The 20,130-nt window shown below is 47.5% G+C and overlaps 1 protein-coding gene across 4 annotated transcripts in view; it reads left to right on the forward strand.

The window, feature by feature from the left end:
- Nucleotides 1-20,130, forward strand: part of Tmc7 (transmembrane channel like 7) — a 52,303-nt gene that overhangs the window by 13,039 nt on the left and 19,134 nt on the right. For 3 of the 4 annotated variants that reach the window (XR_005975801.1, XM_041667240.1, XM_041667241.1), the window contains exons 2-6: nucleotides 6,529-6,769; nucleotides 8,576-8,724; nucleotides 13,052-13,219; nucleotides 15,199-15,281; nucleotides 18,611-18,756. Coding sequence is in view for 3 of the 4 variants with exons in the window: in XM_041667240.1 (XP_041523174.1) it covers nucleotides 6,529-6,769; nucleotides 8,576-8,724; nucleotides 13,052-13,219; nucleotides 15,199-15,281; nucleotides 18,611-18,756 (787 nt within the window). In the remaining variant the exon portion in view is untranslated. The remainder of the gene's footprint in view (nucleotides 1-6,528; nucleotides 6,770-8,575; nucleotides 8,725-13,051; nucleotides 13,220-15,198; nucleotides 15,282-18,610; nucleotides 18,757-20,130) is intronic. The other variant, XM_041667242.1, reaches the window with a different exon arrangement.

The raw sequence follows: 20,130 nt of genomic DNA on the forward strand, positions 1-20,130 counted from the left end.
AGAAACTTGTAGGTAAAAAGCCTTTGGAATCTGTAAGTATGTGTTTGTTTTTCAGTCTTCCTACCTCCAGTTCGCTTCCAGAATAACAGTGACATCAAGTCACAGGGAAGGGACAAGCATTCAGGATTCAGTGTACCCAGACTCTGTAATCAGTGTCTCCCTGATTGTGTTAGGAACAATGAATTGTGTTTCTTTTCTTTTCTTTCTTTTTTTAATTTTCGAGACAGGGTTTCTCCGTAGCTTTTTTTGGTTCCGGTCCTGGAACTAGCTCTGGTAGACCAGGCTGGCCTTGAACTCACAGAGATTCGCCTGCCTCTGCCTCCCGAGTGCTGGGATTAAAGGCGTGCGCCACCACTGCCCGGCTGAATTGTGTTTCTAACAGACCAAAGTGCATTTCCTAAACAATACTATGGAAAGAACCCGAAACCAGGACATCAAGGAGAGTCAGTGTCTCCTGCCAGGTTTTTCCCCCCCTTTAAGAGGTTTCAGTGTAGAGCTGGGAATGGTGGCTCACACCTGTAATCTGAGGCCTAGACAGGCCGAGGCTAAGTGATCTTAAATTTGAAACCAACCTGAGCTATAGAGTGAGTTCCCGGTTAGCCTGGGATACATAGAGACACACTCTGAAAAACAGCAACAAATTTTCTTTTCTTCTCTCTCTCTCTTTTCTTTTTTCTTTTTTTTTTTCCTTTTTTTGGTTTTTCGAGACAGGATTTCTCTACAAATCTCTGACTGTCCTAGAACTCACTCTGTACACCTGGCCTGTCTCTGCCTCCCTGAACCCTGGGATTAAAGGTGTGTACCACCACTACCTGGCTTCAAATTTTATTTTCAATTATAAAAATTTATTGCCCATATAGAAAAGAATAATAAAGAAAATGCTTCATTTCCCCCCCTTGACTTTTATAGCCTGCTTTCTGGGGTACTAACCATGTACTTTGACCAAAAGCTTGGTAGTTGAACACTGCGCCCTCAGCAGCAGATTCATCCATTCCCAGTTCATTCATTCATTTATTCATTTATTCATTCATCAGGTGTCTGTCAGACACTGTCATATGCTAAGCCCTGGACAGACCCTGATGATTCAAATGTGGTCCCCGAGAGAGGACGGAGACAGCACACATTAAATGGCATAAATTAAGGATGGGAGGACCATTGTAGAGTGGACACTTAGAAAATGTGGAGGTTGAAGAAGTGGGAGAAATCTCATCACATAAAGAGCAAACCTTCATTCTCTCCAGAATCCTAACCTAGCTCCTGGCCAACAGAATGGCAGTTGCCCCCCCTAACCCCGTTACCTGAGGTTTTACTGTCTGTGGCTTTAGAAACCTGTGGTCAGGTATGGTCTAAAATATTAACAATTCCTGAAATAGCTTATAGATTTCAAGTGAAGTGATGAAATCACATAGCTCCTGCTTTATCTGATATGGAACGCCACGGTGCATCCGTGCTGTATGCAACAGCCACTCATATCTCTGTCCCTATGGGAGTGTTTGCGTTTAAGTCCCTGCTGCCTCACACACAAGCGACGTAAGCCAGAGAAGCTGAAGCGCTTCCTGTGTTGAAGAAGTCCAAGTCTGACTTACTAAGAAAAAGAAGACAAGAACACTGTGTGCTGAGCCTGCTGTGACGACAGAATGTGTTCCCTTCCAGGGAATCCATGACGGATTTGCTGTTACACCTTAAAGCTGCAGAGGCTGGTCTGGGGCAATGGCTCAGTGGTTAAGCACAGTCTTGCTTTTGCAGAGGCTTGGAGTTTAGCTTCCAGCACCCACATCACGCTTCTCACAACTGCTCGTAGATCCAGCCCCTGCATGCACATACATGACCCTCCCACACACCAAATATTTAAAAGTAAAAGCAACTGCAAAAGCTAAGGTCACAGTGTACATAAGTGCTTAGTTTTGATGGAAAAGACAGAGCTGGCATTGTAACTCAGTGATAGAGGACTTGCCTCACACGCCCAAGGCCGTTCATCCCCAGCAACAGAAACACACTTGAATGGGAGTGTGTGTGTGTGTGTGTGTGTGGTATAGACAGAATGCCATGATATTATTTGTTTCAGGCATCCCTTGGCATCTTGGGCCATATTCCATGTGGAAAAAGAGGACACTATTGTAATTCCCATAGTAACTGGCAGACTCTCCATGACCCACGAGGCCCCTTCTTCCCCGGAGTTCCACAAACCTGCAAGTTGGAAGCAAAGCCCTCCGGGAGCACAGCACCATATTAGGCTGAAGCCACTCTTGGCAGGCAGGCTGTGGGAGCTCAGGGCCCTTGGTGCCATTCGGATCATGCTTAGCCAGTCTCCTGGGAGAGTTCATGTTTTTCACTGATATTGGGAGGACTGTAGAAATAGTTGCCAGGACCCAAGGAGGCCCTCATGTGTCCTTGCTCTGTCCTGTCATCTGTTTGTCCATCCATCCTTCCAATGGAAGGTTTTTTAGGGGCCCCTAGACACTGCTCTAGACTCCGAGGCTCAACTTGGAACTGAGCCTGGGGGTGCAGGCCTGTCAGCCCAGCTGCTGAGGAGCCCGAAGCAGGAAGATTTTGAGTTCGATGCTGCTCTGGAGAACTTAGTGAGACTGTCACAGTACAAAGAAAGTTTAGGATGTAGCTGACATTAGAGCATTTGACTGACGTTTGTGAGGTTCTGGGTTCAGTCCAAGTTCTGAAAAAGAGAAAAGGTAGCTCTGTGGTTACCTCATCCTCCCGCCTTGGTAACGGCCTAACTGCTGCTGCCTGATCCCAGTGGCCAAGAAACTCCTGGTATTTTTTAGACAGTCACCCCGATGTTGGAAATATGCCCATGATGACTAACAGCCCCCACATTGACCACGCAAGACCCAAGTCAGAGGAACACGTGACAATCATACTCCCCAAGGACAAGCTGCCAGAGGCTCAGAGAGGTACAGTGAGCAACCTTTGTAAGATGCCAGAGCTGAGACAGTCTTGACCTCAAGCCCTGGGCAAGTCATCGTCTTTCTGAGCTTCAGTTTCCCTCTTAAAAAGCCAGAGCACTGAAGCCTTCTGTGTCTATCTGTGAGAGGTCCGTCGGAGCTTTGAAACCGACACCGTCCTGTATGAAAGCTCAGAGAGGACATGGAAATGAGGACATTGCTGGGTGTGTTTTATGTAAAGATGGGAAATTTCCCTGGAGTGGCTGAGGAGAGAAGCGTGTATAATACACTATAACATTCAGCCATTACTACTTTATCTGTGTGTCATTTTAGTGTTTACAAGGCCGTTTCAAATCCACAGCTCACTTCATGGGGGGGAATGGGACTTGAGGGAGCTAATAGCATGTTAGGTCCCCAGTCCAAGGGCTTAATAGTAAATGGGCATGCTCCTTTCTCTCCCTGTGGAGAGGGGAATCCTTTTATTTTTTCTGAGTGTGTGCCTGTATGTCTGGTATGTCTGTGTATACGTGTCACAGCACATGTGGAGGTCAGAGAAAATCCTTCAGGAGTTGAGCACTCCTACTGTGAGTTCTGGGGAGCTAACTCAAATCCCGGGACTGCCCTGCAAGCTCTTTTATCTGCTGAGCCTGCCCCATGATGTTGAATTTCCATCCTCCACGCGACTGTCTACTCTTTGATTCTAAATCCAGTCAGGTTGAGTCAGGGTCATATTGTGTAACCCAGTCTGGTCCTCACTTGCAGCCATCCTCCTGTCTCAGCTTCCTGACTGCTGGCCTTATATGTATACACTGCTAGGTGCTTCTGGTACTTTTCACAGCCACGCCCCAAGTGAGTGCTCACTGTGGCTCACAGTGACAGGTGTCTGTGATTGTGGCGTTAGGTGCCCTGTTCCTGAGACCGTAGAACTGATATCTTCCTGGGATGGCCTGGCGGTAGGCAACAGTGCAACAGCTGACGCCAGGCCAGGCTGCGGCCCCCATCCTGCACTGGTCCCTGACCTCACAGATGAATATTCAACAGACTCCATATTCAAAGACCTTTGTTCTTGGTTAATAACAGTTCTTTGTTGCTGCCTGGAGGGAGGAGTGACCCCAAGGCAGCACCCATGCCCTATTGCCTTCTATGCTGAGCCTCCTAATGGCTGGAGGCAGCCCTGTCTGATAGAGTGGCTCACATCCTCAGGGTGTGTCAGAGAGAATGTGGCATAGCTTGCTCATGAGGTTGGCAGAGCCCAGGCACGTGTCTCTGCGTCATCTGTAGCAAGATACCTGCCTGGCGTGTCTGAGCATGCCTGTCGGGAGGGCAGAGGATAGGGAATCTGTACATTCCAGACAGACACGGAATGCTGGTCCCTTGTCCTCCCCCAGCCCTCTCACACTTCCGGGTGCATTTAGAGAGTGTGTGTGTGGGGGGTACACTGTGTGTCTGCCACCTCCCTGCAGCCTTGTGAGCACCTGTGATGCTCTGGCCATAGTTACTGTACCCAGGCTCGTACTTAGGGTCTCACTGTGTAGCCCTGGGTGGTTTCAAATTCAGGATTCTGTCTTGGTCTTCTGAGAGTCAGGATCACAGTCTGGGCTCCAGCAGCCTACTGGGGCCATCTGTTAATGTCAGAACACAGTCAGCTCTGGCCCAGAGTCTTCAATGACTCCTCTTTTGGTGACATCTGTAAGATCTCACTGGCTATAGCCCAGCCACGCAGGCCTCTTACTTTTCTCTTTTCCACACCCCCATACGATGCCCACATGGATGTTCTCTGTGCCTGGGGACAAAGACAAGGGCCTTGGTTCTTGTCAATGGGTTCTACTGCCTGGATCTCTTTTAAATTGCATTTATTTGTTTATGTGGTGCATGAGGGTGTGTGTATGCATGCTGTGGTACATGCTAGCAGTCAGAGGACAGCTTGCAGGAGTTGATTCTTCCCTTCCATCACGCGGGTTCCAGAAATTGAACTCAGATCCTCAGCATCCCTGGCATGTGCCTTTACCCTCAGAGTCATCTTGCTGGGCTTGTCTGGTTTCCAGCACCCAAATTCCCAGAAGTGAGCTTTTTTATGACTTGGGACTGGCAAAATTCTTTTGTGCCCTTTGGTTAGAGCAAGTTACCACTTGGGCTTTGGGGAAGGGGACATAGGAGACCTAGGCTGACTCCACCATCCGCCAACCATGTGGACTTCTGGGCTCCTGTCTGTCCATCCTTCTGCAGTCAGGAGTTTGCATGCCTTTCTGCATGCCATATGCACTGCCGCCTGCAGCTCTCTGCACTTCCTAGGATCTGCTCTTGCCCACGTAGCCTCAAGTCTGTGCCCTCTTTTCCCTGAGCTTCAACTAAAGGAAAGAGCTGGCCAAAACAGAAGGAACCAAAACCAGCACCCCCATCCATCCCAGTATCCCTTCTGACCTTTACCCTTCAGCATCCCCCACTGTGCATCTGTGCTTTGTCCTTATTTTGTACTTAGTATTTCTTGTCACATGTTTATCACCAGCTTATTGACTGGTCCTCCTCTCCCCCACCTCAGAATATAAGCTGCACCAGAGTAGGATATCTTCCTTGGTTGCCATAGTATCCCTGGCTCCAGAAAGGACATCATAGGCCTATTCGTTGAATGACTATTTGGGATGAGGACACTGAAGTTCTGCGAAGTTAAACCCTCCAAAACACACAACAATAAAGGGACCAGGTCAGGATTCTAACTTAGGCCATCTAGCGCCCAACCGGAAGGACAGAAGTTAGGGTGTCCATGGAGGCAATTGCTCAGGCAATCATGACTCTTACACATTATCATTTCCCCACTTATTGGGGATAAAGCACACACTGCTAGCTTCATTCAGCAAATGGACCATGCATTTAGCTAATGGCTATAAGTAACTTACAACCTAAGTTTCATCTATAGAAAGCGAAGATGATTTCACTGTCCTGTGCAAGGGTGGCCAGGACTGGGGAGATGACTTAGTGGTCATCTCTTTGACCCCTAAAGGTGAGGACCAGAGTTTGGATGCCCAGATCCCATGTAAATGCTGGTGGACAGCGTAGTGGTAACTCTAGTGCTCAAAAGGCAGAGATATCCCATCTCTTGGAGCAAGCTGGCCAGCTAGACTATCTGGATTCAAGTGAGAGAGCCTGCTTTTGTATATAAGGTAGGGAGTGATGGAGGGGGACGTCCAGCATTGTCCTTACTAACACACACATACATGTGCACTTGCACACACACACACACACACACACACACGCACCCCCCCCCCCACAGGAGAGCACCCACACCCAAGCAAACAAAACAAAGCAGAATGACGCAGATTTGTAATATGTGTTGACACAGGTTTGTTATTCCCACTACACAGGAGACCAAGGCAGGAGGATTCTAAACTCAAGCTCAGCCCGGGAAACTTATCAAAACCTTTTCTAAATAAATAAAGGGCTGATTAGGTAGCTCAGTGGTGGAGCACCTGCCTAGCATGTGTGAGGTCCTGGGTGGAAGTCCCAGCACAGTAAAAGAGAAAAGAAAGTTCATCTGATACTCTGCCTTGTCCCCAAGGCTTGCTCATAGTCTCTGAGAATCAAAGGTTCCCAGGCCATCTGGAGTGAATTTTGCTTTTCTTCTCTCACCCAGAGAACATGTCTCTGGGTTCTAGCTGCTTCTCTCCGTCTGTGAACTTCCTTCAAGAGCTGCCAAGCTATCGATCAGTGGCGCGCAGGAGGACAAACATCGTCTCCCGGGACAAGCAGAGCGGCACCCTGCTAAAGCCGACGGACTCCTACAGTTCCCAGCTGGATGGAGGAATCACAGAAAACCTCGACAGTCAGTCCATCCGCAAGTATGCGCTGAACATCTCAGAGAAGCGGAGACTGAGGTTTGTTCAGGAGCTGCCTGGAGTGGTCGTGCTGCAGGCTGGGAGAGGGCTGTATGTGGTTTGTTTGTCATATGTGGAACCGAGAGCTCATTCTGGAGTGCGCATCCCTAAGCTGTGGTGGCACATGAAGTTGTTCCCCTCCTGTTTGAATAAACAGTCCCAGGTTTAGTTCAATGGGGGATGTTGCAGCCAGACTCAAGCTGATGTTCTCTCTCTCTCTCTCTCTCTCTCTCTCTCTCTCTCTCTCTCTCTCTCTGTGTGTGTGTGTGTGCCTGTGTGTACATGTATATGTACCCATGGAGGGGCCCGAAGTTGACATGCAGTCATGCTCTGTAATTCCACCTTAATTTGGGGGTGGGGGTGGGGCAGACTCTCTCACTGAACCTGGAGTTCAGCCCTTGACTATTCTGGCTGGCCAGCAAGTCCCTAAGACCCACCTGTCTCATCCACCACCACCCCGATTCTGGGGTTACAGGCAGGTCCTAGGGATCCTAATCAGGTCCTCAGGCTTGCACATCACACACTTTACCCACAGCCATCACCCCAGGCATCTTCCCTCCCTTTTTTATGTCAAGATCTCGCTGTGTAACCTAGTTAATCTTGAACTCATCTGTCCAGCCTCCCAAATGCTAGGGTTACAGGCGTGTGCATCATATCTGTCCATCCATCTCTCCACCCATCATCAGCTTCTCGTCCATCCAGCATCATCATTATCATCTGTTCATCCACTAATCTCTATCCTTCCCTCCATTTATCTGTATCCATCCATCATCTCTCCTTCTATATCTGTATTGTATACCTCCATCAATTCATCAGCATCTATAGCCATTGTCTATCCTATCTATCCATGTCTGTATCTTAGCTATCCATTTGTCTGTCTAAACATACTCTGTGCTATGGGAAAACACTTCACCTTTCATGAATACAGCAGTACATACTACATGTACATATTTTTGTGAATATTGCTTTTTGGTTAGCGGTGGGTCTTTATTAAGAATGGATTAAGCTACGGTGCTTAAGACAGAGTGGAGAGCAAAGCAAACCTGGCCTGGCCAAGGCTGTCATAAACAATAGTCTGAGTTTCTGGGGCAGAGGACCACAGAGACAAATGTTCTACATTTTTAGCCTTTAAAGAGTCCATGGCATCAGGCTGGGCTGGGTGATGCCCACCTTTAATCCCAGCACTTGGGAGGCAGAGGCAGGTAGATGAATCTCTCTGAGTTCAAAGCCAGCCTGGTCAACATAACAAGTTCCAGGCCAGTCAGAGCTATAACAAAACCACCGCCTGTAGCCTGTTGGGAGAGCCGGACATTAATTGGAGAAGATGTGTCATCAAAAGAAGGGGTATCCTGGAGGTGAACTAGGAGAATTCGATCAACTGGTAGGGTGGGGCAAGAGTCAGGAATGGCAGCGTCAGGCCATTGTACTGAGCACACAGTACCCATTGTGATTGACAGCTTATAATTCATTGGTACTGAGCCTGTTGGCAATGCTGTGCGTCCATCACCACCAGCTACTTCCAAAAGTGCTTTATCTCTGCAGCTGGAAACTCTGTACCCATTACAAAAACACTCCATTCCTCCTCCTTCGGCCCAGGCAGCCAGGCACCTGCTGTCTCTGGGTTTGTATATGCATGGAATATGTTTTCCCCACTTTGTGTCATGCTTTCAAGGTTTATTCACACAGGAGCATGTGTCAGCCCCTCACCCCTTGTTATGGCTAATATTCCAAAGTTATGACCACGGGCTCCCATCCAGGGTGCCAGTGCTGCCTTGTTGTCGCGCTCATGGCCGTGTTTCGATGCAGGGACATTCAGGAAACCCAGATGAAGTATTTATCGGAGTGGGACCAGTGGAAACGGTACAGCAGCAAGTCCTGGAAGAGGTTCCTAGAGAAAGCCCGTGAGATGACCACCCACCTGGAGCTGTGGCGGAAGGACATCCGCAGCATCGAAGGTAGAGCCCTTTGCTTCCGGCTCCCCAGCAGGCCAAGCGGCAGGCGGGGGTGGAGTTCTGAAGCCTACGGGCTTCTGCTTCCCCTGAGGCCGCTGAGGTTGGAGGCCCGTGGGGGGGGATTTCACGTACTTGCTTTGGCCTTCCCTGCAAGCAACTTGGGTTTACACCCAGCTGAAGCCATGTGGAGCGTTTCCTCCCAGGATGAATGTTGTGTTAGCGATTGTTCTCATTGCTAACTAAGGAAGCAAGGGCTTGTTCTGGGTCACAGTTTCAAAAGAGTCTGCCGTGGCAAGGCAAGGCATGCTGTCAGGAGCGTGAGGAGGCTGGTCACGTGGCATCTGTAGTCAGGACACAGACACGATGGATGCTGTCCCGGCTCTCCTTCTCCTTCTTATTCAATCCAGCCCCTGGGATGGCACTGCCCACATTCAAGTTGGGACTTCTCACCTCAGTCGTACCTCTCTAGTCCCTGACAGATGTGCCCAGAGGTTCCTCCTCGGTGAGTCTAGTTCCAGGTAAGCTGACAGTCAAGACTGTCTGGAGTATGAACTTGACCCACATTTAGCCTTAATAGGGCCTGTGCCTTTGTCATCTTGAAAGGTCACAGCAAAGCCTGGGACAGGGAGATGCTTCTTACCCGTCTGTATTTTCTATTGTAAAACAAAACGATTTATAGTCAGTGTCTTACAGCTGCTAATATAGATGTTCTCAATACAGTCTGTAAAGCGCATGGCAGGATGTTTGGGAGCCGTTGACCGTCTTCCTTATTGACTACCCTAAAAGTTTAGTGCCATGGCGTGGTGGCCATGATCTTAATCCAGGGAGGATCAGGTGTGTCTCTGTGAGTTTCAGGCCAGCCAGGGTTATACTTGAAACCCTGTCCCTAAACAAACAGATAGTGGGGTGTCCTCTGGTCTTCTGGGGAGGGCGGTGCTGGAGCACAGCTCAGTAGGTAAGAGTGGAAGCTGCTTTTGCAAAGGTCCCGGTTCTGTTTCTAGCACCCACACTGGACAGCTCACAACAGACTGTAACTCCCGCTTCAGAGAATCCAGAACCCTCTTCGGGCCCCCACGGGCATCTTCATGTCCCCCCCCCAAGCAGACACATAATTAAAATAAAATAAATCTTTAAATATACCATTGATAATTTCCTCTTCTTTGTAAATGGCTGTTTTATGTGGAGGCTATAAACATATTTCTAAGTGGCCTTCTAGGCTCATCTGGAACTTTGCCACACACACTCTTTCTCTGAATGGAAGGAAGCATAGTGTGGTCTTGAGCAAAATACAAGCAACTCTTTACTGAACATGGGCAATGAACTGAGTGTTTGTTGCTTTTGGCATCTCACTCTTTTTACCTCTGTCCGTACTCACAAGACTCTCCACTCCTTTGTTTCTCTCTATGTAGAATAGGCTGGCCTTGAGCTCTTCCTCTCTGTGCCTCCTAGTGCTGCTATTAAAGGTGTGTGCCATCATGCCCAGCCTCACCAAACCCTCTCATGTGGCTACTTCTCCATTTTCCCGCCACAACAAAGTTAAGCCCACGCGCACTCAGCTGTGACGAGGCTCACAGGCTGTCAGGCTTCACAGGTCAAGTGTGTTCTGAGTGTGCAATGTCTCCCACGGACTCCTGTGTATGAACACTTGGTCTCCAGCTGTGGGCTAGCTGCAAAGTGGGACCTACCTGGAGGATATGAATCACTTGGATGGGCTTATCTGAGTCCCATTTCCTGTCTCTCTTCTGCTTCTGACTGTGGGCATGAGGTGACCAACCACCTCAACACTCCTACTACCATGCCTGCTGTGATAAATTGTGTCCCCACAAACTGTGATCCCCCAAATACCTTCCTCCTTGAGATGTCAGGTATCAGACCACAGTACCAAGACCAGTAGTCAGGATGCTGGGCCCAGCTTCCCTGGTTTGGTGGAATACTCCTGGAGACTTCTGTCTGAGTGGTGAGACTTTTTCTCCCTGGGGAAATGGATCTTTGCTTTGTTTTCATTTATTCTACTGGGATTTCTTGGCTGACTGGATGTCCTTGTGGCAGAAGGAGGTATGCAAATCAAAGCCATATCAACTCTGGTGACATTGCTGAGTGTTTGAAAGAACATGGCGTGGGTGTCTTCGATGATTAGGGTCAGCTCTGTGTTCTTGACTCCCAGAGAACAACAAGCACCTTGTTCTGCAGGCCATGGGCAGGGATCCAGGTCTTCTCTGCTAGGAGGCTGCTCTTAGGTTTGTTTCCCTCCCTAAGTCCACTGCATGAATGAGGACGGTACGATTATTCTGAGAGGTGCAGAGAAGACAGTGTTAGCCCTAGTCTGAGCAAGTGTGAGCTAGAGTTTTTGCCTTTTAAAATCTGTGAAAAACTTACAACAGGTATCCCATTGATGACATGTTGGAAGCCTGAGGTTGAGGATGAGAAAATGTATCAGTTATCGCAGAATCTCTTCAACATTACCCTGGAAGTCTTAGCTAACTGTACACTTCAGGGATGAGGCAGAAAGGGAAAAGAAACAGAAAAGGAAGAAATAAAATATCATTTGTCCAGATAATATATGCATAGAAAATAAAAAAATACCAGCCATTAGAATCAATACGTGAATTTAACAAGGTTGATTGTTGATTTGAAAAGGTCTGTATAAAATTGGTAGTATGCCCCCATCTTTAGGGAGCTGCTGGGGGAACCCAGAGCTTTGCACATGCTAGGAAAATATTCTACAACACCAGCCCTAACTGTATTTCTTCATACGAGCAACATTTAGAAAAGTAAGTTTTTTTAAAAAAAAGATTTAGAAATTTTAATTATATGCGTGTGCCTCTGTGTGGGGTATGTGCATGTAGGTGCAGGCGCAGGAGGAAGTTGGATACCCTGGAGCCAGAGTGACAGGTGGTTATAAACTAACTAATGTGGGTGCTGAGAGCCAAACTCAAGCTCTCTGCAGAGCAGTGCACCTTCCTAGCTACTGGGTCACCTCCCCAGCTTCACAAAATGAGTGAGTTTTTGTATGATTTATAATCAAATATAATTATTATATTTTGAAATATCAAAAGTTAAATCCCTAGAAGTTTGTATAAGGAGAAATAAACAATGCTCAAGCATAGAAAACTGTAAGCATTTTTATGGGCCAGGTGTAATGGCATAGCCTATAATACCTGAACTTGGGAGGGGGAGGCAGGAAGATCATAAGTTCCAGAATAGTCAGATATACCTGGTAAGTTCAAAGCTAGTCTAAATTATAGCAGGATTCTCCCCTCAAAAACAAACAAAAAAGAATGGCTAGGTGTGGCAGTTCACACCTTTAAATCCTAGCACGCAGGAGGCAGAGACAGGTGGATCTCTGAGTTCCAGGGCAGCTTTGTCTATGAGAGTTCAGGGCCAGAGTTCAGGGCTACATAATGAGACCCTGTCTCAAAAAAGAAAGGAAAGGAAAGGAAAGGAAGGAAGGAAGGAAGGAAGGGGAGGAGGAAGAGGAGGAGGAGGAGGAGGAGAGGAGGAGGAGGAGGAGGAGGAGAGGGGAAAGACAAAGGAAGAAAGAAGAGAATGGGAGGGAAAAGGAAGCTGGGTATAAAACTCTTATTGAGAAATGCCAAAGAAGATCCAAGTATGTCACATTCAGGAGATTCAATATTAAAAAGACGAGATGTCACTTCTCAAATTCGCCAATGTATTTCATGTAAATCAATCAGAGACTCATCTGTGTGTGTCTGTGTGTGAAAATCGACACACTAATTCCAAGCACTGTATGTTAGAAATGCTAAGTGGCGGGGGCACCTGGGACAAGCTCAGGGAAGAGCAGAGCGGAAAACGGGTAGCACCAGAGAACATTCCTTTGCACACGTCTACAACAACTGAGTTAGTCTCACATTGATGTAAAGATAGATGTGTGGACCGTAGGCAGGATAGGACTCAGAACATGTGTACAGACAGAAACAATTGACATCCAAAGCAGTGCTGAGGCAGCTGGGTATTCATGTGACAAAAGCTAACTGTGAAGCCCTTCCTTTCCTTTCCTGCTCTTGGAGGACACATTCAGAAGCAGCTGTGGATCTACACATGAAAACTCTCTAGGAATCTGGGCTTCAAGCAAAGAATAGAGCGTGAGATGTTGCCGATGATCCGAGTGGATTCCTGGGATCCACGTGGTGAAAGGAGAGGACGGCCTCCTGAAAGTTGTCCTCTGACCTCATGCCGGTGCCCCCCCCCCCCACAAATGATAAAAAAATGCATTGAAGGAATATGTCTCCCTCTCATTCCTAGCCTTCTCCCAGTGATGGAGTCTACAGCGTGCAGCAGGTCATTGGTACCCGTGTTGCTTCTTTTCCAGGGAAGTTTGGCACGGGGATCCAGTCCTACTTCTCTTTCCTACGGTTCCTGGTGGTCCTGAACCTGGTGATATTCCTGATCATCTTCATGTTGGTTTTGCTCCCCATCTTACTCACCAAGTACAAGATCACCAACAGCACCTTCGTGTTCGTGCCGTTCAAAGACATGGGTGAGTGGACATCTTGATCCTGGGTCCTAGCCCACTGTGTCAGTCGGGATGGGTTAGGTCATCCTGCAGAAACAAATGATCCCATTGTCCTTGGTGTCAACAAGCACGTACTTCTCTCTCACGGTCCAGATCCATCATGGGCTGGGAATTGTCACTCCAGAACCCAAACTGCCGGGGCAGCCATGATTGTCTCTGTGACCCAGGGGAAGAGAGCCACAGCAAATGTGGGCTGATTACTGACACTTCTGTTTGGAGATGACACACACAAACACATTTCCTCCACATCTCACTGGCTGAGTCAGGACCCTCAGCCCCTCCTGAGTTCATGAGGGCACGTGGGAAGAGCAATGCAGGGTGGGTAAGGGGGAGATTTAGCAAACCTGAGAGAATCGACCAGATGACTTCATTTCAAGATTGCTATCTGTGATAATAATGTGCTTGGAGCTTAATAACAGTTCCACAGGGATCTTGTGCCAGACACTGTGGTAAGCGCTGGGCTGGGCTTTTGTCTTCTTAACAAAATTCACAACTTCTGGGGAACCTCTTATCCCAGATGAGGAGATTTTCTCTATTTCACAGATACTCACTGCAAACCTCTGATCCCAGGCTCAGTGGGGGAGCCAGCTTGGCTCCAGGTCTTCTGAAGGTCTTCCAGAACCCTCATGCCCACCTGTCACATAACTCCTGACCCAGAAGAACCCGGGAGCATCCCTTCAGAGACCCTAGGCATTCTTCCTCCTCATCTTTGTTTCCATTTTAATTCTCTTAAAATTCAAATATCCTGGGACCTCAGACTTAGTGCGAGGGCCGCTTTCTGCCTCGTGTGTATTCCTCTTTTCTCTGTATCCCCGTTTTAGAGGCTTATTTCCTGTGTTGTGTGAAAATCAACATTAGGTTTCCAGGCCAGCTCTGCTGCTCAGTTAACCTTCCTGAGCCTCAGTTTCTTTTTCTGTTGAGCTGGGGTGATCATTTAAATAGAGATGACTATTCTTCCCTTAAAACAACACTTTCTTGCTGGGCGGTGGTGGCGCATGCCCTTTAATCCCAGCACTCGGGAGGCAGAGGCAAGCGGATCTCTGTGAGTTCGAGGCCAGCCTGGTCTACAAAAGCTAGTTCCAGGATAGGAACCAAAAGCTACGGAGAAACCTTGTCTCGAAAAATCAAAAAAAAAAAAAAAACAAAAAACAAAAAAAAAAAACACTTTCTTATTGAATACTTAGATCATGTAAAGAGCAATAATTGTTGGGGCTGCAGAGGTGGTGTTGGTCTGGTTTCCAGCTCCACAGTGGGCAGCTCACAACTGCCTGTAACTCCAGATGTAGGGGATATGATGCCCTGTTTTGTCTTCTGTGGACACTTGCATACACATACTCTTCCAACACACATAAATATTAAACACTAAGCGCACTGAGTGGTGCTTATCTTCTAATCTTACTGCTTAGGATGCTGAGAGGGGAAGACGCTGAGCTGGAGTGGTCTAAACTATATGGTGAAACAAGGGACTGGACTCAGCAGTTAAGAGCGCATACTGCTTTCACAGAGGATCCAGGTTCTGTTCATGGCACCCACATCAGCATAGCAGCCGTACCCACCTGGAACCTCTGTTCCATCGGGTCCGATGCCCTCTCCTGGCCTCTGTGGGCATCTGCACGAACAAGTTGCACATATGCACATATATCAACAAACAACCAAGCAAAATGAAGCAATTAAAAAACCCACTGAACAAACAAAAATAGCTATAACCCCAAACTGTTTAGTAAAGGAACAGTAAAAGAAACCTTAAAAACAGAAATGAAAGGAGAAGGGATCTATCAGACACACTGGGACCTGAACGCAGAGCAACAGGGAATAACAAGATGTATGGACAAACTCACAGACGTATCTGAGTGTGTATCCACAGCTTATGTTCCCAAGCTGCAGTGGACGAGTTGGTGACATAGTGAGACTCTGACGCATGTCCTTGTGTTTGTTTCCTGCAGATATTGAGTGCACAGTCTATCCAATAAGCAGCCCTGGCCTCATTTACTTTTACAGTTTCATCATCGACTTGCTCTCTGGCACGGTGAGTCTTTAACTCAGTTCTTTGTGGACCCTCCTTACACTGACAGTCAAGTTGTGTAGACACTGGTATCCTGCATCCGGGGCTCTGTGCTGTGTGCCTGTAATCTTAAAGGTAGAGGCAGGAGGATTGCCAGGCCAGCCTAGGCTGTATAGTTAGACCTTGTCTCAAAATGACAACAAAATCCAAAACACAGTGTTCTTTGTCAAAGACCAGTGAGAGCCGAATGCCAGTGTTGGCAGTGAGCAGCGAAACAGGATTTGCAGTGAGCTCACTAGCAAGTCCTGTGCTCCCACTGACCTTCTGCTAGAGTATACTGGAAATACTCTCTGCTGATTCCAGCTGCTGGCCTTCTCCTCCTCTCTGCTACCTTTGTATTGGCCTGAATTAATATAACACTCTGCAGTTAGCATCTCTGATCTGAAAACTCAAAGCCAGATTGGGGACGTTTGGGATTGGCTGATGGACACCCAACTGGTGAAGTCTATGGGAAGAGTCCAAATTCTGAAAAGCTCAGAAATGTCAGGTCCTTCTGATTCCAAGCATTCCAGACAGAAGACGCTTAGCCTACAGATGGTTTAATCTTTCTGGAAGTTGCTAGTATTAAAATGCCACGCCGTTGCTTTTCTGAACAGTTAGATTAAAAAGTCTGGGATTTGTCCATTGTATTTAATATGGTGGCACGTGGGGGGGTGCTTTTACATCTTCAAAGTCATGTTTTCTACAAAAACAACTCAGAGGTTGTTGGTGCACAGTCCAGTGCCGCATACATAAATGAGGAAATGGAAGCTAGACAAAGGAGGACCACACAGTACCTTGCCCGAAGTCATTGTTACGGAGAGCAAAACTTGACTCGTCATGGCGGAGCACACCTTTGATCCTAGCACAGGGAAGCAGAGGCAGGTGGATCTCTGCGAGTTCTAGGCCAGCCTGGTCTACAGTCAGGGATACATAGTGACACCCTGTTTCAATAAAAAAATAAAAATTCCTGGAACCTCAGAGCTACTGTTATCTCTATTCCTCCTCCTCCTTTTCTCTTTGGTCTTTCAAATCAGGAACTCACTAAATAGTCCCATTTCTTCACATTGCATCCCACAGGCAATGTATATTAGTGTGTTTTAAAGGATAGTTAGTGGCACAGGATCATGGATGTTCGACACAGATAGCTTGCTTCAGCAACCTGTCCCGAACTTTCTGCAGTGTTCTGGAGAATAGCTTGGGTCTGTTATGCATAGTGAGAGAGTGGCTGGCTCATGAGTGCTTGAGAGGTGGCATCTGTGGCTGAGGAAGGGGTTTTATTTCATCCCATTTTTGTCACTTTCTACAGAAACAGAAAAAAAAAAAGAGGGCCACAGGGCCACAGGCTTGACGTCTGAAACAGGCTCCTTCTGAGGTCAGGGAACTTATTTTCTGGGCTCTGTGGCCCTCTGGCCCTCTGATATCCCTTTAATGTAAGGAGACGGTTGTGAGAACTGAGATCAATCTGAGGCCAAGTGGAAAGGGATCCGAAGAGCTGGACAGATATTTATGATGTGTGTCCAGGCTTTGAGGGAGTGGGAGACAGTATGGAGTCTTCTCTTTCTAAGTTTGCCCCTATTTATGCATTTTCTTACTCAGGGAGTGCGAGAATACGTGGTTGTCATAAAAAATAGGACTTTGTTTATTATCTGTTTGTTTATTTTTAAATAGTCTTGCTGCTTGGCTCAGACTGACCTTAAGCTTGCTACCACTTTTCTCTGTCTGCCTCTACTGCTTAGATCCTTGAGCCATTTCCAGCTGTGGTTACGTGTGATTCGGCTCTGGTGTCTCCGTATCGTGTGTTCAGAGGACATGTTTTCCCCTATAAAAGCTTGTTGGCTGGAGATGTTTGGGTGCTTGGTTCTGTTTTCTGCTGTGTGTCTGATTTTGTTGTTGTTGGTGGTGGTGGTTTGCTTTGTTTTGTATAGACCAGGCTGGCCCTGAAGTCACAGAGATCCACCTGCCTTTGCTTCCCAAGTGCTGGGATTAAAGGCGACTTCTGTGCCTTTTTGTGCCTGTACGGGACGCCCTTGCTTTGTGGCAAGACCTGGTCTTCCAGCCTTGCTCTTCTTAATGCTGCTTTGGCTGCTGGCTCCCTTGTCATTGCATCTAAACTTTAAGACCAGCTTGTTAATTTCTGAATGAAGCCAGCTGGGTTCTGATTTTGTGTGTGTGTGTGTGTGTGTGTGTGTGTGTGTGTGTGTGTGCCGGTTCCATAGACCCATGTGTAGAGTATTGATATATAAATCCTAAACCAAGTACATGAATGAAAACAAATGTTTTTCTGTTAGTTATTTTTGGTTTTTCAAGATGGAGTTTTTCTGTGTAGCTGCCCTGACTATTCTGGAACTTGTTCTGTAGAACAGGTTGGCCTCAAACTAAAAGATATCAGCCTACCTCTGCCTCCCAAAGTGTGTGGACTGGAGGCATGACCACCACCACCCAAATATACATAAATATACATACATATATATATATATGTATATGCATGTGTATTTACACACACATATATAAAATATTGACCCTTTTTGTTTGTTTTGTTTTGTTATTTTGAGATAATGTCTCTTTTAGCCCAGGCTAGCATCAAAATAGTTATGTATCTCAAAAAGAATGACTTTGAACTTCTGATCCATCTGCTTCCACCTCCAGAGTGCTAGAAATGCAGGTGTGTGTTCCCATCCCTGTTTTGAGCTGGGATTAAACCCATAACCTTGTGCATACTAGGCCAACACTCTACCCTCTGAACTACACCCCCAGCCCGTTTTTATTTCAAATGTGGTTCATAGGTTTCACAATATACTATTTATACTTGTGTTAAACTTATTCCTAAGTGTTCTTTTTGATGCTATGGCCTAGGAATTTTTTTTCACATTAGTTAAGTGTGGCTTACCATTTAATTTTCTTAAAGGTATTTAATTTTTGTTTGTATATGGATGTGTCTGTGTGGGGTTATGTGGACATGAGGCAGTACCCTTGGAGGCCAGAAGAGGGCGTCAAGTCTCCTGGAGCTGGACTTAGAGGAGGTTGTGAGTCCTCCTGCTGTGAGGACTGGAAACCAACTGGGATCTCTGTGGTGCCTGCGCTGCTGAGCCACCTTCCCAGCACTTCCCAGGGAACTTTGACACTCAGGATTGAGCAGATCCATATTCCCCTAACACTAACTGAGCAGCCCATATACCTTGAGTTTCGCTCTGGTGCGGAGAGGTTCCGGGATGAACAAGGGCACTCGAGCATGGGTCCCTCGAGGCAGGGAGGCTTCCTTTGATTGCCTGCCTGCGCTGACCCACCCTGACCTGTGTTCTTGCTTTGTTCAGGGTTTCCTGGAGAAGACCAGCCTTTTTTATGGACACTACACCATTGATGGAGTAAAATTTCAGAATTTCACGTATGATCTGCCCCTGGCTTACTTAATAAGCACAATTGCCTACCTGGCCCTGAGTCTCCTCTGGATAGTGAAAAGGTAAGTGTGCCTTGCTTTCTCTTTCTCGTTGACGCTTGTGTCAGCAATGTTCTTGTTGCTGTGACCAGATGATACCTGTCAGAAACAGTTCAAAGGAGGAAATATTTATCCGGGCTCGTGGGTACAGGGAATTTCAGTCCATCACAGTGGGAAGGCATGGCAGTAGGAGCTTGACAGAGAAGCTTGTTCATAGGGGGGTGGGTAAGAAGGCAGAGAACCCTCTGGCCCAGGAGTCTAGCCCTGTGACCTACCTCTGTGAGCTCGTCCCGCCACCTCCCTACATTTCCCCACCCTTTTAAGTGTGTGGCGGCATCTCCGATTCTCAATGACTGAACTCTTATAGTTTTGGAAGTCAGGGCCTGAAGGATGAGCAGAATCTACGGGTGGACTTCGGAGGAAGGGGTTGAGTGTGCTGCAGGCAAAGGCTTGGAGGAAGCAGAAGTCAGGAGCAGGCAGCCGGAGCAGCAGTCTGAGTTGAGTGTGTGCTAAGTGCCTCTTCCAGGCCCCTCCTTCTCACGGGCTTCACTCTGGCTGGGGAGTGTTATGTTAACTGGGTCTCTCTTGGCTTGCAAGTGGCAGAAAACCAACTATGGTTAATTGGACCATTGGGGAATTGAGTGTATGGAGAGCCAAGGAAGGCACGAGACTGATCTGAGAAGGATACAGCCTTCGCTTGGGAGTGATGTCTAGGGCAAGAGCCGCCTCAGCTCTGAGCAGCTGTATGGCAACAGCTTCTCGCAGTGGTGGGAAATAGCGCATCAATTTCCGTCAGCCTGCAGTCTGCCTGATCGTGGGCACAGAAACGCCGTGAAGGTGTTGTTGCTCTGTCCACTCAGATACCTAATCCTGACCCTTCCATTGTGGTCAGAGCCGGAAGACTGTTGATGAGCTGAGTCCCTGATGGTGTGTGTCCATCCCCTGGTTAGGGTCATGTAGTTTGGATGTGAAATTCCCTCTAAAGGTTCACTGTCAAAGGCTTGGTCCCCAGATGGTGAGCTATGTAGAGGAGAATGCATCATAAGGATGCTAATCTCAGAAATAGGGTGATCCACCGATGATTGCACAGCTGAATGGGCTTTTAGGAGCCAGGCCTGGTTGGAGGAAACAGGTGACATACTTTGTCAGCATCCCCCCCCCCCCCACTTCCTGAATATTTCCCTCCTCCCCTCTGCTTCTTCCACCATGCCCAGCTGCTATAATGCCCTCCCCATCACCTCAGGCCCAGCAATGGATCCAGTCAACCATGGATAGAAGTTTTCTGAAACAGTGAAGCAAATAACCCCTTCTGGCTTTAAGCTGTCAATCTCAGGTATTCGCCGCAGTGTGAAGAGTCTGTCTGACAGGTCCTAAGACACCAAGGCCTTTCCCTGGTGG

Source organism: Microtus oregoni, unplaced genomic scaffold (genome assembly GCF_018167655.1).
Source record: "Microtus oregoni isolate MIOR12 unplaced genomic scaffold, Mior012 000016F_ref0000370, whole genome shotgun sequence".
In the NCBI taxonomy this organism is placed as follows: domain Eukaryota; kingdom Metazoa; phylum Chordata; class Mammalia; order Rodentia; family Cricetidae; genus Microtus; species Microtus oregoni.